Here is a 21,744-nt window from a genome sequence, read left to right as displayed (position 1 = left end):
TTTTTGGTATCTCTAAGTATTTTTTTTGGAACGGACTTTTTTTATTTAATTATTTTTTTTTTCCCCTTCTCCCTTTTTTTTCCTTTGAACTCCCCTTTTTTTTTTTATTTTAATGACCCTTTTTTGAAGGACTTTTTTTCTGTTTAATTTTTTGTAATTTTTAAGAAGGAGTAAAACTTTTTTTTAATTCTTTTTCTCTTCCTTTTTTTCCCTTTTTTCTTTTTATTATAATGACCTTCTTTGGAGGGAGTTATGATTTTTGAAGGAATTTTTATAATTTTTTAAGAAGGGCTAAAGGTTTTTCTTTAAGATGTCTCCAAAGCGTCCAGGGATTTCTACAGCTTCTAAATCAACAGTTTCACCCTCTTCTGGGGGTCAGCTAATAACTATGAAGGACTTGCAAGACATGATGGGAGATGTTATAAGTCAAATTAGGGCAGAAATGAAAAAGATTTTAGAGGAAAACAATAAGATCTTGAGACAAGATTTTGTTTTGGCTTTAGAAGGTGTTGCTTCTGTTCTTGAAAAGGTGAACTCCCATGTGGAAGAGGTAGCTGAAAAAGTGTACATAATGGAGGGGAAAATTGAAAGTATGGAAAAAGAAATGGAAAATGAGATTCTTATGCTTCAATATGGACAAATGGAATATGCCTTAAGAATTAGAGGCCTGGGAGAGTCTTTGCAAGGAGATCTGAAGGAGATGGTTGCAAAGGACTTTGCATTGATTCTGAATAAAGAAAAAGAGGGAATACTTAGTGAAATTGAAAAATTATTTAGGGTTAACTCTGTGGTGGCAGCACAGAAGAATCTGCCAAGAGATGTGGTAATTTACTTTGGTAAAAGATCTTTACGCAATGAAATTGTGCAAGCCTATTATAAGAAGAGATTTCAAATTGCTTCACAAGATGTTATAATTTTTAAAGATATCCCATCTAAAATTTTAAGAAGAAGAAAGGAGTTTGCTTTTTTAGCAAATGAACTTAAAAAGAGAAAAATTTCATTCAGATGGGATGTTCCGATTGGAATGGTGGTGAATTACCTGGGGACATGTTATAGACTTAATACTGTTTTTCAATCAAAAGATTTTTATACTTCGGTCCTGGGGGTATGTGCATCGCCATCAATTAAGTTTAAAGCTTTGGAAGAAAAGAATGTAGAATCACAGTTTGAAGAGCCTATATTTATGAAAACTGGAGAATCTGTGTGTGAGAGGCCTCAACAAGTCCAGGTTGAGGAGCAGAAGACAACTTGTGCAGTATATAATCCCAAAGAAAAGCAGCAACAGAAGAAGGTTAAGGAAGTTTCATATTTAGTGGTTTCTGAATCTCTGGGAGATGTTAGACCTACAAAGTCTTTGGAGCAATCTTTAAGGGTGGAATTGTTGCCTGAAATGGAAACTGGTAAATCTCAGTCTGAGGGGCATCAACAAGAGAGGAACGGGCAGAGGATAACTTGTACAACTTACAATTGTAAAGATCAATACAAGGAGGAATTTAAGGAATCCTTATTGGCTTCGGAGTCGAGGGGAGATTCAGGAATTTTGGAGCAGTCTCCTAAGGCAGAACTTGCAGCATTTCTTACGAGTTTGATACAAGAATGGAGAAGGGAAATGGAAGAATGGAAGAATGGAGAATGGAAAAAACTGGAATGTGAATAATTAATAATACTAATATAATTGAGATTGATAAGGATGTAGTTTTTTTATGGATGGAATTAGTTATTGGTGAAGATTGAAATGTTTAATGTGTTTATTAACTTTGTTGTTTTAAGTTTTGAACCTTTAATGATAATATTGTTTAAATTTGTGTTTTGAAGGGATTATAATTTGCTTATTTTAGTGAGTGGATTCTAATGTTTTAAATTTTAAAAATTTGTGGTTTTGGAGGGAGTTTATATAGAGTGCTGATTGTATTTAGATTTGTTTAGGATTTAAAAGTGTTTTTAGTTTTTAAATATTATTATTAATATTTTTAAGACAAAATAATTTGTTTAATTAAATGTGCTTAGATTTGTTTAGGACTTATAGGTTTTTTAAGTTTTTGTTTTTTTTTTTTTGTTTTTTTTTCTTCTTTTTGGATAGGAGAGAAGATTATGAAGATTGAAGGAAATATGTACTTACTTTAAGTTCTTTAAGAGTATTTAGCTTTAATGGTATAACAAAGATTTGTATGTTTATTTGTTCGTTTTAGGATAAAGAAAGAGGGAGAAATTAGATTTTATATTATAGATATAGATATTCAAAGAAAGTAATGTTTAAATTTGTGTTTTTGGAGGGAGCTTATATAGAATGATGATTGTATTTAAATTTGTTTAGGTTTTAAAAGTGTTTTAAGTTTTTTTTTTTTTTAATTAAGCCTGTACTCAGCTCTGGGAAGTCCAGGGGAGGGGTTGGGAGGTTGGGAAGGGGGGGGGGTGAGGTAGGGGGGGGTATGGGAAGGGGATTTGTTTTTGTAAAATGTAAAAATTTTCAATAAAAAAAAAAAAAAAGGGGGCAGTGGGAAGTTTATACCTTCAGACTTGCAAGATTTTGTTAATGTAGTTTTACAATAGATAGGATTGATTAATTAGAGTAGGATCTAATCCTGTTTCTTGTATAATTTACTTGGGAGAGCTGACAAAACAGCAACTTAGAAGAGATACCTGTAGGAATTTATTTATTTATCAACTGTATAAGCCACTCATCTTGGGGTTTGAGAAGACGTTAAGCGGCTATATGTACTACAAAAATATAAGTACTACAGTTTAAAGCTGTGATAAATTAGGATAAAGATGTCCACACATAAAGTTGCGTTCTTGGCAACTTCATGGACAAATTAAAATCAAAGGCAGTGAATGCCTTATATCTCTCTAAAGCACAAAGTATAGTATTTCAACAGATTTAATGTAACAAAATTAAAAATATATATCATTGTTTCAGAAGTTGTTAAAAAAAGAGATAAATTCATTTCTCCAAAATGTCATAACACCTGAGCACATTATTCTGTATTTCCCCTATTCCATTCCATTAGAATCTTATTAAATGTGATAACAGCAGAGCACATTATTCTATGCTTTCCTTATATCATACCATGAGAGTCTTATTAAATATTGCTTAAAGGAGAGAAATACAGTGCATGTCCAAGCAACTATGTCCTCTGTTTTCAACCAAGCTCAGCTCTATCCAGCAGCAGATCCCATGGAACTCTATGGAACTTACTTCTGAGAAGTTATGGATAGAGTAGTAATGTTCATGGAATAGGTTAATGGAACTTTTGCTTAAATTCCATAATGCCCAGTGGAAATTCCCATTTCATGATCTCTTGCTTAGAGAGGAGGCTGGTTCATATGCCAGTTTCAGTCTAGGAAGGTTAACACGTTTTGAAGCAGTGTTAGAGATGATGGACCAATCACACCTATCTGAGGTAAGAAGGTTGTACTCTATTCCCCCCCCGCTTCCATTGCCCAAAGTCAGAACTACATTTTGGGCATGGGCAACTGGCAGAATGCCCAAAGTTTCATGCCTCCAGGAAGAGCTGAAACCCACAAGCAAAGGGAAGGAGATTATGGTTCCTAGGGTTACACTATTATTCTAGAGAAAATAGCCCCAACAATTGTGCACAATCTTTCAGCCCTCTGCATTTAGCTACCATTTGTTTATTTAAACACAGTTCAACTTACTTTACCTAATGGGGCAGAACTTCTAAAAGGAAAATTGTGTTTAGCTAAGCATTTAAAAAAAAATGTTCTCAGTGCTTTGTCTAAATAAATAGCCCGCCAAAGTTTTCATTGGCACAATGTAGCCAAATGTATTCAATTTCCTTTAACAATATAAAATAGTCACAGGCGTTCTGGATTTTTTTACCTTGAGAGGAAGGAGAGGAGGGAGGGAGAATGGAGAGAGAGAGTATACAAAAGCTTTATTTTATAAAATGAAATAAATCTCAGTACGGGTACCAAACATTTGTCTTCAATGTTCTACTACTTACTAAGATAAACCTATATAATAAAGTATTTGAAATGACATTCATATAAAAGAAAGGATATACCTTTAAATAAATAAAAACTACTATGTACATTGTACTGTACATGAGAAGAGAGGTGACATCAGTGGGATTAAGTTACCTAATATCTTTATTTTTTCCATTAAAAAAACAAAAAGAAAACTCTTGGCCCTATTCTACATTCTAGATCTAAAATCTAAATTTCTTGTATCTTTTTTTTTCTTTTAATTTTCTTTTGTCCCTAAAAAAAAAAAAAAATCCCTTTGCAGAGGTTTCTCTTAATTTTTTGTATGGTTTTCTTGATATTTGTGATAGCCACATTTCCTTCCCCAAATGCTTGCGAACGAAGCTGTACCTAGAGGATGGGGGGGGGAGTGGCAACCACTTGGTTGCAGCCCAGTTGTGGTGTGATGGCCACCATATAGGAAGAACTTTAGCTCCAGGACTCTGTTGGAATGAAGAATGATCCTCTTCTTGGAGAAATATTGTGAAAGGGTCACTCCAATTCCTCTACCCAAAATAAGAAACATAAAAAAATAACTTCCTCTTTGTGGGGCTCTGTTTTTTGCAATTGAATCCTAGTGGCAACCACATGATCGTACCACCATGTTCCTATACTTTTTCAAAATAACATTGGAACTGTCATCAAAATAGAGGACAGAGATGGCATTCAGTTTGGTGGGAGCACAACAAGGCTTTGGGACATGATCAGGAAACATCAAGTGGACCTGAAAGTCAAAGACAAGAAGATACAATGTGATTTTACTCATTCAATAATCTGTTGTAATGAATCCTATAATCAGCAATAACACACAGTATTTTTTATTTTCTATTTTTTTGACTAGGAGAGTCATAGTCATATTGCTAAAATGCTTCTGATTTTAATACTTTGCAATGAAAAATATATCATGCTTCTAATAAGAATATCAACAAACACCAGTTTGTCCTGTGGCTACTTAAAGGTTTAGAGTAGGGGTATCCAATCGTGGCAACTTTAAGACTTGTGGATATCAACTCCCAGAATTCCCCTGCCAGCCATTTACTCACATACACACACAGAGAGAGAGAGAGAGAGAGAGAGTGTTAAACATAATACAGAGATAGAGGCTTGGGTGTATAGTGTATATGTCAGTATGTTGTATGAAAGAGAGAAAGACTGTATGCTGTAATAGTTAAGGAACTGGATGAGTAGTGGGAAGACCAGGTTGTGGACTTCCCTTAGGCATGGAAGATGGCTTTGAACAAATCTCTCTTTCATAGTTCTAGACTGGAAAGTGAAAAAAAAAAATCTACCAACCTCACTGGACCAGTCCATCACGTTTCATGAATGGTGTTTTATCATGTAATGGATTGATTTAAAGGAGGAGGAGAAATAATTTACTTATTTTATTTATTTATATTTCATATTTCTAAACTACCCATTTCCCTCAGAAAAATAATGCATTTTTCATATTTAAACAGAAAATCCATCCAAAGGCTGTGCAGGATGAAGAAAATGGAGTCAGGGGTAGCTTGGCCCTCCAAACAAGTGGAAAGTATAAAAATACAATTGTAAAATTCATAGAAGTTTCCCAAAGCATCATTGCTGACAGCTGGCCTTTCAGAAATATAGTAATAAAAATATTACTTCTTTTTCTTTAAAGCCCCTGAGGAAGGAAAAGACATTTTAAAAATAGGGCCAAATAGATATTTAAAATGTTCTTCTCTGTATGTATAGGATGCTGTATTTCTTGAAAATGAAGTTTCACTGAATCTCTTTGACTGACTGATTGATAAGTAAATATTTGTATTTATTATTTATAAAATATTTCTAAAAATTATACATTCATTTATTATTTATAAAAACAGATGGAAACATACCAGCGTCTGTACTATGGCATGATTTGTGGCGTTCATGTGAGCATTGAGAGGAAATGAACATTCTCCGTCACAATAAAATGCAGCATAACCCTCTGGAGCTATAATCCAATCCTAAAAAATAAAAATAAAATGTTTAAATGCAAATTTTCCCTCTCAGTCATCCCTCAGTTTTGGTAAAAAAACAAACAAACAAACAAACACACATACACCTGAAAAATGCCTGAAAGTTGACATTCCACATACTTTCAGACATGGGCTATAATTTTCAGCATTGTCTCCTCAAGATGCGCTACTCTGCAAGACCTGACATATGTAAATGTCATATGTTTACATAAATATGTCATATGTAAATATGTAAACTCTCTCAGGCTGCCCATGTGGTTTTCTTAGCAATAAGTAGAAAGTGACTTTTCATGGCCTTCATCTGAAGTATTTAGTCAACACCCCAGCCTAGCTTAAAGCCTTCATAATTTCAGATGGCTTTCCATCCAAGAACTAACCAGATCTGAACCCATTTTGCTTTTTCAAGATCAGCCTAGGCCAGTTAGCACTTCCACCTGTTTCAGTATTAACATACACATTCAGCAACAGTAGCTGACCTCATATGTTAAATTTCCCTATGTTAGGATATGTTTTTGCTGGAGTTTGTTTCTAAACTTCAATTGTTTGGCTTAAAGATAATTCAAACCTTAAACCTGAGTATGTAAACCAGGCTGGACTCACCCATCGCTAAGATAATAAATCTTAGTTTTGCAGCCTTCCATGGGGGGCACAGAGGACCATACAACTGTGAGGCTGGCTAGTCCCGTGACAGCCCTCCCACTTTGTAATAACCAATGTTAAATGGCCCTTTTAGGATTTTTATCCTTTCGAGGTTTAATTGTCATTAATTTATCATTTATTTTTTTTAATCCTAATGTAATTTTAATGTTAATGTTTACATGTTGTTTTATTTATGAATTATATTGCATTGTAAATTGAAGGCAAAAGGAGAAGAAGAAGGCAGAGGATGAAATGGTTAGATAATGAACATGAATTTGGGAAAACTCCAGGAGACAGTGGACCAGGGAGGCCTGGTGTGCTGTGATCCATGGGTTCAAGAAGAGTCAGAAACGACTTAGTGACTGAACAACAACAACACTGCCCAGAGCTCATCTTTGAGGGAGATGGGGCAGGGGGTTTAAAAAATATGAAATGTAAGTAAATAAATGTGATGAAAATCATTAGCCTATGAAAGCCGGGTACTGCTGAACTGCTGTGAAGCACAGAGTAAGGTACAATGTTTAAGATAAAAGAAGTGGCTGAGGAGGATAGTTTCAGTTTTCCTTTCTTTGTTTGCTGCTTTTCCTCTGCAGACTCAGTACCCAAAGAGCAGAGTCTCCTGTCCTCTTTTAACATGATGATGTCTAAACTGTAGGACAATCCCCAGACTTTACCCTTTCGAAGTGAGAGCTGGATTTGTCAGGAGAACCATAACATGTAGTGAGAATTGCGTGTGTAAGTATGGGAGGTAAAAAGACGGGAAGGAAGTACGAACTAGATGTAATTAGGTTTTCTTTTCCTTTTCTTCCTCCTTTTCTTAACTTTTCCTGCTCTTTGCATAACTTTGCCTAACCTAAAGGGTAGATTTGTAGATGAGGAGAAGGGAAAGGAGGAAAACGGAAAATGGAATATCATCTCTACCTGCCACCCAAGGTCTCGAAAGCTCACGTAGAGTTCGTGTTTTCTGCAGGCTTGCTTCTGTTCACTTGTGTTATAATCTGCAAGGGGGGGAAAGCACATTGCACAATTGCTTATTGTAAGCATTCATTAAGCATATGTTATTTTTTCAGGTTTTAATCATTCTCTCTTTCTTTCAGGAGATATTACTGTCTTATATAAAACATGTGTTGTGCCATTCTGCTCAATGCTGGAATTGATTCGTAAGAGTTTTGTCCTGTCTTGTTTCTTTTGAATAACTGATGGATTGGATCTATGATCTATGTCACACCAATCCCACACATTCCTTTCCTGGCCCTTTCACAGGAATTATAGCTGGGGCACATGATATAAACATTCTAGCAATGATTCTCAATTTCGGCTTCTTTGCGATGTGTGTAATGTGGTATAATGAACAATCACTAGAATAATGATGTGTCTGCATAAGTACTGGAATAATGCTGTGTTAGTAGTATGTGACTAACCTAATGCGCATTGCACTTGGATACAATGTATGTAGCAAACTCTCTCCATTGTCTACCCATGAGAAACGAATCTAATGTATTACAAAGTGTATTACAATGTGTATTCCTTTGTTCCTGAGAAAAAGAAAGTATAAAACTGAAGTCTGAACCTGCCCTCGGGAGTTCAGAATTGCTGGTTGCTATTGCTTCTGAACCTGCACAATAAATCTCTCTGCTAAAACCCTCTGGAATTCGTAAGAGTCCTTTCGTTTTCCACAAGATGTGGATTTAACTTGCTGGCTGAGAATTCTGGGAATTGAAGTCTGCACATCTTAAAGTGGCCAAGATTGAGAAACACATTCTATAGAATGGAAAATGGTGCACATTTTCCTCATTTAATGGATGACCGTTTTTCAATAATTTCATGGCCTGGCTTGATTTCCACCTTACTTTTAAATCAGATGAATTTAGACAAAGAAGACAGAATGGAATTCTTCTTCTGTTTCTGCATTATTCCCAAGGAAGATGGGTGTTCAGAGATGTGATATACATTAAACATAAAATTGCTTTCTACACATTGTCTATTGTATCCATTGAGTGCCACTTTTTGTGGCTTTCTGTTCCTTTTTTGTCTTCTCAAATGTTCAGATTATTCCTGCCTCCCCTGTATAGAAGATAGATTCAGAGAAAACATGCAGCTCTGCGGCTACCAGTTGCTTTTTGGAAAAACTGAATAATATTCATAGCAGTGGAATAATATCGTTCTATACACACTGCTCACCCAGAAGCTCTTCAAAAACCCATCTCCCCACGAGTCCTTTGGGCATCCCCCCCAAATAAAAGTATCCAGAAATGGCCCAAAGTATTTTTCCACAGTCTTTAAAAAGACTAAATACAATTTGAAAAGAGATGGCTGTTGTCTAGCTGTGAGAAAAAAAATGCAAAGATTCCAGCATATATAATATAGAGCTAGCATCCCATCTCAAGAAAAATGAAATGCATTTAGACTGCAGGGTTATTCTGAATGTAAAATTACTAAACTGAAATCCATACTCCTTCTTGCCTTTCTGCTTTTCAGATGAGGAAAGTGTGGGACATTATATTACATTTCATGTAAATGGCTAGGGTGACATTTACTCTATAGAATCTGGTGTGAAAGTTCCAATTTCACTAATTTTGCCTTCATTGCTCCATTTGCTTATTCTGCTAGGAATCAAAACCATGGGATATTATGGATGAATAAAGTTTGTCCCCAAATAATTTAGGAACAGGAATTGGCAACTGCCCTTCAGCCCTTTACATAAATCTTTATGGAGCAGAAAGAGGGGAAAAGTCTCTTTGAGGGGAAAGAAAGAAATCAAAGTTGAAACTTGTCAAAATACCCATAGGCAAGCAAAGCATGTTTGAGATCGGTCAGCAGAAAAGAGAGTTAATAAAAAAGACTTGAGTGTAAATATAATATCACAGAATATATAGAGATTTAATAATGATTATACTGCTGGGCTCCCATCATAAACACACACTGGGAGGAAATCACATTAAATTTTACCATTTCCACACAGATGTGATTTTTGCTCCATTTGTTAATGAAGAAATGTAGGGTTGGGTGTGGTTATTTAATGAAAATGACTGCAATTCTGGTAGCAATGCAACTTGGAAAGAAGCATGGCATTGTCACCTGTGGTCCTTTGTAGGATATTACAAGAGAAGAGAAATAGGCCAGTAGCCATCAGAGAATATCTAATATAATGAAATTCTACTGATTTGTTTAAATCTGATTTTATTTTATTTATTTATTTATTTAAGCAGTACAGTTTGCTTGTGAGAAATATGTCCCCTCCTCTGTCTGAAGGCATGGCTATGATTTGCACAAGATTCAGAATTCACCTGGAAGATGTTTTTATGACAACGGCAGCTGAAGATTGTGTACTGCATGATGGAATATGTGATTGGAATGTATTTGTCAGATTTTCCTAATAGACTTATTGTAGTGTATATTCTATTATAGCACTAGTAACATTGTTGGTATGCAAGCTGTGGTAAGGATGTTTGTGTCTCCATATATATATAATAGAAATGAGTATGTTTTTTTTTAAATGTGAGAGGGCCGGACAATATGTTCACATTGATCCTACTGGCATGGAGCCACCAATTAGGTGGTGCCATCACTGTTGGTAGTGTTTGTAAACAAGCAGCTTGCCCTTTCTTATTTTTTTGTGAACTAATATTTTTTTTAACTTTATTTACAAATATGTTAACAGAAGAATGACTCTCATATAAACTTCTTATATATGCCAGTATCATTAACTAAACAGGATATTTGAATTCTTGTGTAAGTTCTCTTCTTTGAAAATAAACACCAGACACAGAGCTTCTCTGCATAGACCTAATGTAATATAGTATTCATTGGACTGGAGATATCCATGCTCAAAATGCAGCTTACTGAGTGACCTTGAACCAGGCACTCTGTTTCATCCTAAAGCACCCCACAATTGTTGTTGTTTATTGCAAATATAAAATTAGGACAATCTTCTATGTTTGCCACTTGAGGAAAGGTAGAATATAAATACAAAGAATGAGGAATAGGATCACATGACCGTGAAACATTGTTACCTACTGTATAAAATAATTCATTTTGCCATCTCTTCAACATAAATCAGTGGGATTTAAATATCCAACTTTTACTGGCTTGTGCCTAGAATTTTTCCAGAAACAATCAGAAGACCCTAAAGTAATTCAAGCCATTGGAGAAATAAATGTAAGATATGCTGCTACAACATGCCTATGCATTTTACTTAAATCATGTGCCTTAAGGCGTTGCATGAAGATGCAACCTAGGTACAGTCTTTCAAAATAACTTCTGCAATGAAAGCCTCACCAGAAAGGTGAGTTAGGATGGAGCTGTATTATATATTTCAGGTTGCAGTTAATGGTAACATGTATGTTAACATGCCCTGCTGCAGATAAATGAAGTCCTGTTTCCCAGTAATAAAAACATCATAGAGAAAGCTAGGGCATAATACACCTGACATTCTAGCTTTCTTTTTGGAAAAATGACTTGTTTTTATGGAGGAGTATTTAATCATGTCAGATGGCAGAAATTAAATTAAATTTCTTATGAAATTTTTTTCTGCTGCAAGGGAAAGGCATGCCAGCCATCCAGTCTTTTAAAGATCCAACACATACAAACAATATATACAGAAATCAAAAAGGATGTGGGCAACTTTTGTTACATAATGCGATACTTAATTTTTTAATCATATGTTCAATTCTACCAGATGAATTGGAATAACAAAGATGGAAACGTAACTTGGTCTCCAAAGAGAGGTTCAGTTGATTCTAGGCATCTGAACTATTAATTAAACTAGTTCTAAGCTAATCATATAGATCAGGGGTAGGCAACCTTGGCTCTTTTATGACTCATGGACTTCAACTCCCAGAATTCCTGAGCCAGCATGGCTCAGCTTGGAAACTCTCCCTTTCCCCTCAGCATGGCTGGCTCAGGAATTCTGGGAGTTGAAGTCCACGAGTCATAAAAGAGCCAAGGTTGCCTACCCCTGATCTAAAAATAGAACTTCTCTGATGAAAATTACTCTGATTGCCTCTGAAATAGGACAGTGTTCCATAAAATAGGGTACCTCATCACTCTTACCTGCAACACTTGACATTCTTGAAGTATTTTGTGAGCTGCTGGACTTGCTGCGATTCTGTTTTTTTTTCTTATGGTTAGCAGCTCGGACAGATCGAAAAAGGACTTCGCTTGCTTTAAAGAAGGCAACCATGAATGGTTGCTTTGACTGAGGACCATGCCTGCCTATAAGACCAGCTGCTTTCACACTGATACTGCGACCTACAAAATAAAGAGATATAAAATTAGCTACCATTAAACAAAATCCACTTAGCTGATGGATAATATTCTAGATAAGGTGTGGGTCTATAGAATAGCATATTTTGTTGATATTACAGTACCAGAAGTATATAATGTCTCTGCTATAGTTCCACATTATTATGGGGACAAAGACACTAGCCAAGCAAAAAGCTCAGATCATCCTGTTTTTAGAACCTGGGGGAAATACTTTGAGAATCCTGTATGCTCAAAACGCCCCCAAGAGAAATGAGAAATGGAGGTAGTATATATATTTACATTTCAAGACATAAATAACTCCCAGGCATTACTCATTTTTGTCAGGACTCTGAAGTTCAGGTACAGCTGAGGCCTCAGTCTTTCAAGGAATAATATATAACAGAGGGTGAAATATGACATGATTGACTCTGATTTTAATCCCAAGGGATGTGCATATTTCTTTATTATATTTGTTTAGTTGAGACTGAATAGTCACTTTGTTGGATTAGAGACTCCCCTTCTTTGCATGTGGGGAGGGCAGAGGGGGAGGGGTGGAAGTGTGGAGTATCAGAAGAAAAAGTTGAAAAGGGAAAGTCCGAATTAGATGTTGAAGTTGCATCCATCTGAATGTTGAACAAACAACCCCCAGGCTCTTAACAAAATTTATTCTGGCATCTTGAAGAGTTGTGTGTCTTTCCAAATTATGCATAACCTTCAGAAAGTGAGACAGTGCCATATGAAGCTATGCAGCTGTACAGGGAGAAGAATTATCATGGGCCAGACTTTAAGTAGTGGTGTGTTAGTAAAGAAATGCTGAACTGAGTTCTTCTAGGAGCAGCAATTCATAGTAGAATTCTTCTGAACTATTATTGGATTGAAGAAAGGACAACTATGGATGAAAAAGCCTATGCCTTTTCAACTATGTCATGCTCTCAAACTTCTTCTTAATTGGGTATGTCTAGTTTAATGAAGAAAAGGATGAAGGGTGACATGATAGCAGTGTTCCAATATCTCAGAGGCTGCTACAAAGAAGAGGGGTTTAACTTACTCTCCAAAGCACCTGAAGGCAGGATAAGAAGCAATGGACAGAACTTAATCAAGGAAAGAACCAGCCTAAAACTAAGGAGAAATTTCCTGACAGTGAGAACAATTAATCAGCGGAAGAACGTGCCTCCACAAATTGTGGGTGCTCCAATACTGGAGGTTTTTAAGAAAAGATCAGACAACCATTTGTCTGAAATGGTATAGAGTTTCCTGCTCGAGCAGGAGGTTGGACTAGATGTTCTCCAAGGTCCCTTCCAACTCCATTATTCTTCTATTCTGTTCTGTTGTTCTGTTATTTTGTTCTTGCTACAGAAAGAACTAATCATCTTAGGAGCAAGCCTTATTCAACTTAGCCCTATGCTTCCCTTTTTAAAGGCAGACTTATGGTGGCTCTTTGCCAGGGCTTGTATGTTTGAGAGAAACGTTTATCATGGGCATCAATGAAAGAGGCAGTTTGATTTGCAGTTAAAACAGTTTCCATTCTACTTCCACTGTAACAAATGCATTAATTCAGTTCTTTCCTGGCAGTCTTTTTGCAGGGAGACAGAGAGAGATTAGAAGTCTCAGCCAAATACCATACCTTGAATTGACCCACTTCAGTATATAAACACTTTTACAGTGTGTTTATTCAGATGTAGCACTTTAAATTGGGTTAAGATGTACAGTATCTAATGACAGAGAACTGGAAAAGGATTTTTTTAAAATGAAAATTAGGAGCAGAATAACTAAGCACATAATTCAGACAATTGTTAATTTGAGGGAATAAGGGAAATTCTGCAAAAGATGGAAGATAAAGGTTGGTGTGTGGAACTGTGTGCTGGATGCTTAGACACTGAATAATTACATTCATTTTTGGCTACTTCCCTCCATTTTTGTTTTCTTTTCGTGCAGGTCCAGTTTTAAAAAGTCATAATTGGTACACTGGTCAACACACATTTCCATACAGAAAACCAGTGGAAAACTACACTGTGATTACTCAGTGGCGTTCTTATTAGTAAAACAATTTTGAGTTCTAGGAATCCACAGATGAGGGGTTGCCTAACACTGCTATAAAAAAATCAACATCTTCCTGGAAGAGTTCTTAGAAAATAGAGTAAATACATGAGAAATTTTAAGTACTCTAAATTTATTGAAGTATATATTGTGCGATAAGCAAAAATGAGGAATAAAAAGCCTTTAATGTAATGTAAACTCCCTTTAAAATAATACTGGGTTAGCAATAGGATAACAACAAAGATACTACAAGTAATAGTTTACATAAATCCTTGAGATATGTAGAGATACTCTTAAAGAGCCACTCAACATAAAGCAATTTATATGGCTCTCTATCTTGTGTTTACTTGTCTTTTGAAAAGCCAAGGTAGGCAGAGATATATTTTTTTTAATTCCTCACTTTACAATTATATCCAAGGCTTTTATTTTAATTTTGAATGTGCATTTCTATGAATGTGGGGGAAAATCCTGACAACTATCGATACGATCTGAAGGTGAAAGATTTGTGCAATCTAATGAGAAATCAGAGTATAATTATAGATAAGGGGGACAACTATGGCCCCTTTACGGCCTGTGGACTTCAACTGAGCATACTTGACTCAGGAATTCTGGAGTTGAAGTCCGCAGGTCATAAAAGGGCCCACCTCTACTATGGATGAGAGTACATTCAGAATCACACAATTTAGAATCAAAGCTTATAGCAAAACTAATCCAATTTAATCCAAAGTTATTTCAAAGATCTCAAATTTCATAATAGAAGCCTTTATTTATAGATTAAGAGCCGTTTCCAAAGAGCTGGGCAACTAGTACCATGTGCCCAAGGGACATCCCTTCTTTTGTTTCAAAGGATAGACTCTTGCATAGCAAATATCCTTGAGCCCAAGGTTTCTTTCAGAAGCATTTGTGATTAGGAACCCATTATTCAGAAAGTTCAATCTCCTTCTGACCAAGAGCAAGTCCTTGGGCATAGCTAATGTAGGGATTCCAATCTCACTTTGCATAATCCAGTCAATACACACCTTACTGTGAATTATTAGTCTACCCTTTTAAATGTATTCCTCAGTTGATTGGAATTCTCCATTACAAAGAATTAGCACAACAAAAATGGTGATGTCTTACACATTTGAGATGAAGTCCAGAAGAACAGGAGCTACTGATACAATCTATGGCTTCCAATGACTGAAAAGCTCTTCAGATATTAAAAGCCAGAAACATGTAGATGAGTGGAAAGGAGGAATGGGAAGATTTTGGGGGACTTTGCGATCAATGGAATAATTCTGGATTAAATACTTTAGTAGTTTTGCTGTAAAGTTTATCACTCCAAGTTGTATAATTCTGAATTTACTTTCATCTACAATTGTTGGGATTTATTTTCACATACACAGACAAACACATGCCTATGTGAATATAGTAAAATATATTCCACCTAAAGTGGGTGGAGGGACAGATTGTATGGATTGGATGTTGTACCTCCTCATATCTCAAATTTCCATATGAAATTAGGACTGCATGAAACCATACCTCATTTCTGTGCCTAGCTCAAAGTCTCACACATGAACCCATACTGAGAATTAATTCATTTTGGATTTTAAAAAAAAGGAAGGCTAATGATTGCCAAAACTGATTTTTTTTAAAAAAAAAAAGGAGGAATTTTTTCCTCTCTGAAGTCAGAATTACATTATATTAATGTGTTAGGGTTGTTTTGTGGTTTTATCCATACATGTTGACAATATTTCAAAAGCCACGTAATGTAATCTTTCTGAAAGATTTATGAACATTTCAGAATGTTTTATTGTATACATTCCTTCAGTACAGAAAGACATATTGTTCAAAACATAAAAACGTTGCAATCATTTCACAAAATGTATTCTTGAAACATTAGAACCAAGTTTTCAATATAATATGCTTCCACTGTGAATGAAGTGCTATAAGGTTTATTTTGATTTCAATTGGACTTCATTGTAATAATCATAAAAATATGACAGCACAGAGAATAAATATGATCCCTTCATAATTATTTTATTACAGAAGCAAAAAGAGGTGTAACTCTTTGAAACAGATATACTTTTTTCATAGTTGAAATGTTGCTCCCTTCTGTATTAGAAATGTTCTATCTGGGTTTTTTTTAATCAAACACACTAAACTTTCTGGTGTATGTTATCAAATTAGGTCTCATATTCCCATAATTATTTGTTATATGGAATACAGCATTCTCATTCTGTCCTCTATACTCAGAAAATCAGAATATCTTGGATTATGTCTTTGAATGTTTACACATGATTTTATATACAGATTGCTCATGGTGGGATTCAAATATGTGAACAACCGGTTCTGTGTGTGGATGCCACTTCTGAAAGTCCCAAAAAAGCAACAAAAAATTAGCTACCAGTTCTACTGAACTGGTGTGAACTGGCTGAATTCCACCACTCAGGTTGCTTTAAAAAAGTACTTAGGACCAGAATTTCCATTGTTAAGCAATGCAGTTGTGAAGCAGATGCTATGCTGCTTAACAATGGTAATTCTAGTAGTCCTCAGTTATTGTTGTTAAGTGAATCACCATGGATTGTTAAGCAAGGACCTCACGTAATTACAATTTTCAACTACCTACTAACTTCCCTATTGACTTTGCTTATGGGAAGCTAGCAGAGAAGGTTGCAAATTGCAATCGCATGACCACAGGACACTGTGACGCCTGGAAATCTGGGCTAATCACACGATTGCGAGGGTGCTGCCATGGCCAGAATTTTGAGCATTGATCATAAGTACCACTCTTTCAGCATGGTTGCAAATTCAAACTGAATGAGTGGTTGCTAAATGAGGACCCACACATAGAGAGTCAGAAATATATTTAACAGGGCTGGAAAGTAATTTGTTATGTATAATAAATGAGAAAGATAGAATGCCAGCTTGGTAGGATATGGTGAATAGACTCAAAATGTTGCATACATGGGTAGTTTTTTTTTTTTAAAAAACCATAAGATTAATTATTAGTATGCAGAAATAGAAAACTATAAATCAAATAAAACAAACAACAAGACTCAGCTGTCAGACTTAACAATCCACAAATATCTTAAGGTGGTGCCTTGCACGTAAATCACTACTGAGTGAAAGACCAGAGGGAAAACTAAAAACTTGTAGTAAGAACATTCCCCAGGGAAACTGATACAATTTTAGCTATTTTCCCCTAGTGACTTATAGTATTTTCATCACTTAGCCATCATTGAACTGATATAAAGCCTGTCCTCGTGAATGTTATTTTGAGAGACAGAAATTGAAAGATTATAGAAGATACCAAAAGTCACTTATGCGAAATGACCATCCTGACATTCTTAAATTCCCATGTCATAAATACAGGTCACATACTTTGAACTCAGAGTCAAATCTGATCCAAAAAGCTAATATCTATAATTAGATGTAGTTTTCTTTTTATTGTTTGTTTTAAGGTGAAGGATTAGTGGGGGATGGACCAAGAGAAGGAACATTTAGACTGGATCTCTAGGAAGAATTACTTTTTCTTCCAAATACCATTTTTCCAATGAACACCCTATCTTTCCTATCCACCCAGAGCAACTTTGTGGTGAGATGGGCGGAAAACAAAACAAAATAATAATAATAATAATAATAATAATAATAATAATAATAATAATAATAATACCCCCAGTGAGGCACTACCTTGACGTGGTTGTGGGGCTTGTGTACTCTGAGGAAGATGAGAGCTATGCCAGAGGTTCAACCATACTGGACAGGTCTCATCAGAGGAGTCAGACAAAGAGTGTCTCTCCCATAAAAAATATGGTGAGACGTAAATTTCAGAATGCCATACCGGCTCGGACGTCGCCCGGGTTAACAAGGTCCGCACTAGATATTGGAGTTCCTGGATATCTGGTGAAAAATGGGTTACAGGACTCAGGACTGTTGGCTGAGCAACCAGGGCCAGCAGCTGCAGAACTACTGGAAGAAAAGGTGTTTACCCGTCGCAGATACACAGTGATGGAAAACAAAGAAATAATGATCTGTTACTACAGATCAAGTCCAACAAGACGAGGATATCTAAAACGAATGCACCAATTCTGGAAAGAACAACATCCAGAATCAGAAATAACAGAACAGAGACTAGCAGATCAACGCCGATTTATAACACGAAATAAAGTATTTACAGAAACAGAATTAGACGAACTGCAAAGGTTTACCCAGGGCAAAGAAATCAAAGCCTTACAAGAAGTAATTCAGAATGTAGAGGCAAACCAGGGGGAGTTGGCAGTGAAAGAATCCAGTAGAGATATACAACTGTTCTCATTTGGAAACCAGGCACCTCTTCCTCAGGAAGAACAAAACCCTCTAACTAAAGAAATAAAAGAATTGAAACAAAGAATAATTGAGCATCTAGAACAGCACAAAAACAACAGAATAAGGCTGCCTGCATTGAAGCTTGTTCCAAAGAAACAGCTAGCACAAGCATTAAAAGATGCAAATACTGCAATAGCAAGTATAAGCACCAATTCACTGCAAGAAACAAACCAATTAATGTACAGCACAGCTGCAGTTATAACAGAATACCTGGGATGCAAAATCAACAAAAAAAGAAAAACAAACAAACAGTGCACCAGAAAAATGGAAGGTTAGACTAGAAAATAAGATCAGCAAGTTAAGATCACATGCAAGCAAGCTAGAACAGATGAAAGAAAAGAAGCTGAAGAACAAGAAGACCAAAGAATACCTAATCAAGAAATACCACTTAGAAACAAGGAAGATCAAGGAAGCACTGGAAATAATAAAGCAACAAATAACAGCTATAGCCAGGAAAATCAGTAGATATGAAGCTCGAATTGCAAACTATAGGCAGAACCTCCAATTTCAATCCAATCAGAAACGTTTCTACCAATCCATCAATGGAGAAACTGCAAGGAATCAGTCAGTACCTGACAAGGAAGAAACAGTGCAGTTCTGGAAGCAGATATGGGATAACCCAAAGAAATACAACAAGGATGCAGCTTGGTTAAAAGAGGTGGATGCAAATAAAACAGAAGTTGAAATGAAAGAACTAGTAATAACAACAAAAATGGTAGAAAAGAGCAAAGAAAATCAAAAATTGGTCAGCACCAGGTGAAGATGAACTGCATGGGTTTTGGTTGAAACATCTAACTGTATACACCCACTCATTGCCAAGCAATTCAACAATATACTACAAGGAGGAGAAATTGAAAAGTGGCTAACAACTGGGAAAACCTACCTAATAATGAAAAATCCAGCAAGAGGGGCAACACCAGGTAACTACAGGCCAATTACCTGCTTACCAACAACTTTCAAATTACTAACTGGTGTGGTAGCTGATGCAGTACAACAGCATCTAGTTGAAAACAATCTCTTTCCACCTGAGCAGAAAGGAAACCGCCCCAATAGCAGAGGAACAAAAGATCAACTCCTAATAGACAAAATGATCTTGGAAAACTGCAAGAGAAGGAAGACCAACCTGAATGTGGCATGGATTGACTACAAAAAGGCATTTGACTCTCTGCCACATGATTGGATAATCAAGTGCCTAGAAATAACAGGAGTCAGTAGAAACATCAGAAAATTTGTGCAAAGATCGATGGCACAATGGAAGACACAGTTGCAGATCAATGGTGAGAGGCTGGGAGAGGTTAATATCAAGAGAGGAATATTTCAAGGAGATTCATTATCACCATTACTATTTGTTATTGCACTGTTTCCTCTGTCAACAATACTGAATAACTCAGGACATGGCTATCAAACATCAAAAACATCTGCCAGACTATCCCACCTCCTTTATATGGATGATCTGAAGCTGTATGGAAAAACATCATCTGAAATAGAATCGCTGCTCAACACTGTCCGTATATATAGCCAAGATATTGTAATGGAGTTTGGCTTGGACAAATGTGCCACACTTACTATCAAACAAGGAAAATAGTGAAAACTGAAGGAATCAAGATGCCCCACGAAAATAACATTAAGAGTCTGGATGAGGAAGATTACTACAAATACTTGGGTATCCTTCAAGCTGACAACATCAAGCACACTGAAGTCAAGAAAAAGATTAGAGGTGAATACATCAAGAGAGTGAAGAAGATCTTAAAGTCCAAACTCAATGGAGGAAATACCATAAAGGCAATCAACACCTGGGCAATCCCAGTCATTAGGTACACAGCTGGAATAGTGGACTGGACTCAAGCAGAACTAAAAGCAATGGATAGGCAGACCAGAAAAATAATGACAATGAATCATGCCCTTCATCCACGCAGTGACATTGATAGACTTTATCTACCAAGGCAAATAGGTGGGCGTGGAATGCTACAAGTACATCAGATGGTTGAAGAAGAAAAAATGGCTTTGGAAGAATATCTGAAGAACAATGATGAAGATGCACTGAAATTAGTATATCAGGAAGGCTTACTGACTACTGGAGAGACCAAACTGGCCTACAAGAAAGACCAAATGAAGAACAGAATAGAGGCATGGGAAGACAAAGCACTACATGGCCAATACATGAAAAAAATAGCTGGGAAAGCAGATAATAATAAAACCTGGCAATGGCTAAGAGCAGGAAAATTGAAGAAAGAGACCGAGGGACTAATTCTGGCTGCACAAGACCAAGCCTTAAGGACAAATGCATACAAAGTCAAAATTGAGAAGACAGCAACAGACAGTAAGTGCCGCCTATGCAAAGAAGCTGAAGAAACAGTGGACCACTTGGTAAGCTGTTGCAAGAAGATTGCACAGACTGACTACAAGCAGCGGCATGACAAAGTAGCAACAATGGTGCATTGGAAGATCTGCAAAAAATATCATTTGCCTGTAAGCAAAAACTGGTGGGATCATAAAATAGAGAAAGTCATAGAAAATGATAAAATTAAACTGCTCTGGGACTTCAGAATTCAAACAGACAAGCACCTGCAACATAACACCCCAGACTTAACAATTGTCGATAAGAAAGACAAAAAAGTCTGGATAGTGGACGTGGCAGTGCCTGGAGATAGCAGAATAGAAGAGAAAGAACTGGAGAAGATAACAAAATACAAAGACCTACAAATAGAAATAGAAAGACTGTGGCAAAAGCAAGCAAGGGTAGTACCAATAGTCATAGGCTCCTTGGGCGCAATCCCAAAACAACTGGAGCACCACTTGAACACCATTGGCATTGACAAATTTGCTATTAGTCAATTGCAAAAGGCGGCCTTATTAGGAACTGCTTCCATCCTGCGACGATACCTGTAATACCATCAAACATCCACATCTGCCTATCCCAGGTCCTGGGTAAGGACTCGATAGGTAGACAAAATACCAAATCCAGTCTGAACATCTGGCTGACTGTGCGATGATTGAGAATAATAATAAATGCTTTTACACCCAGGAAAATCATACCAATTCATGTGAGATTCTCATTATAAAAACACACGGTAGTGATTTTTATAAGAAAATAATAGGGTCAGCCTAGCTCAGGGGTAGGCAACCCAAAACACTCAAAGAGCCACTTGGACCCGTTTCCCACCAAAAACAAAACACCGGGAGCCGCAAAACCCTTTTGATATCTAAAATGAAGATAACACTGCATATATCCTTTTTTACCTTTATTATAGGTGTGTGTGTGTGTGTATATACACACACACACACACACACACACACACACTCATTAAAAATAAAAGTAAAAATATGACTCTTGGGAACATCCATACTATTAAAACAATGATCACCAAGAGAATGCTTTAAGAGAATAAAATTACATACACACAAAGGTAAAAAAAGGATATATGCAGTGTTATCTTCATTTTAGATGTCAAAAGGGTCTCTCTCTCTCTGTCTCTCTCCCTCTCTATCTGCCCTTGGTCTGCCACTCCTCTTC

General features: G+C 36.3%; 1 protein-coding gene across 1 annotated transcript in view; it reads right to left on the bottom strand.

Moving 5' to 3' along the window:
• Positions 1-3,879: 3,879 nt before the first annotated feature.
• Positions 3,880-21,744, bottom strand: part of BMP5 (bone morphogenetic protein 5) — a 49,873-nt gene continuing 32,008 nt past the window's right edge. Inside the window, exons 4-7 of the mRNA XM_039320354.1 lie at positions 11,655-11,852; positions 7,524-7,600; positions 5,841-5,951; positions 3,880-4,708 (exon numbers count right to left, since the gene is read on the bottom strand). Of these exons, the coding sequence (XP_039176288.1) occupies positions 4,559-4,708; positions 5,841-5,951; positions 7,524-7,600; positions 11,655-11,852 (536 nt within the window). The 3' untranslated portion in view covers positions 3,880-4,558. The remainder of the gene's footprint in view (positions 4,709-5,840; positions 5,952-7,523; positions 7,601-11,654; positions 11,853-21,744) is intronic.

This window comes from Crotalus tigris, unplaced genomic scaffold (assembly GCF_016545835.1).
Source record: "Crotalus tigris isolate CLP2741 ecotype Arizona unplaced genomic scaffold, ASM1654583v1 scf7180000023636.1099087, whole genome shotgun sequence".
Lineage (NCBI taxonomy): Eukaryota > Metazoa > Chordata > Lepidosauria > Squamata > Viperidae > Crotalus > Crotalus tigris.
The sequence above is the reverse complement of the archived record's forward strand: the minus strand, read 5'-3'. Positions and strand labels throughout refer to the sequence as shown.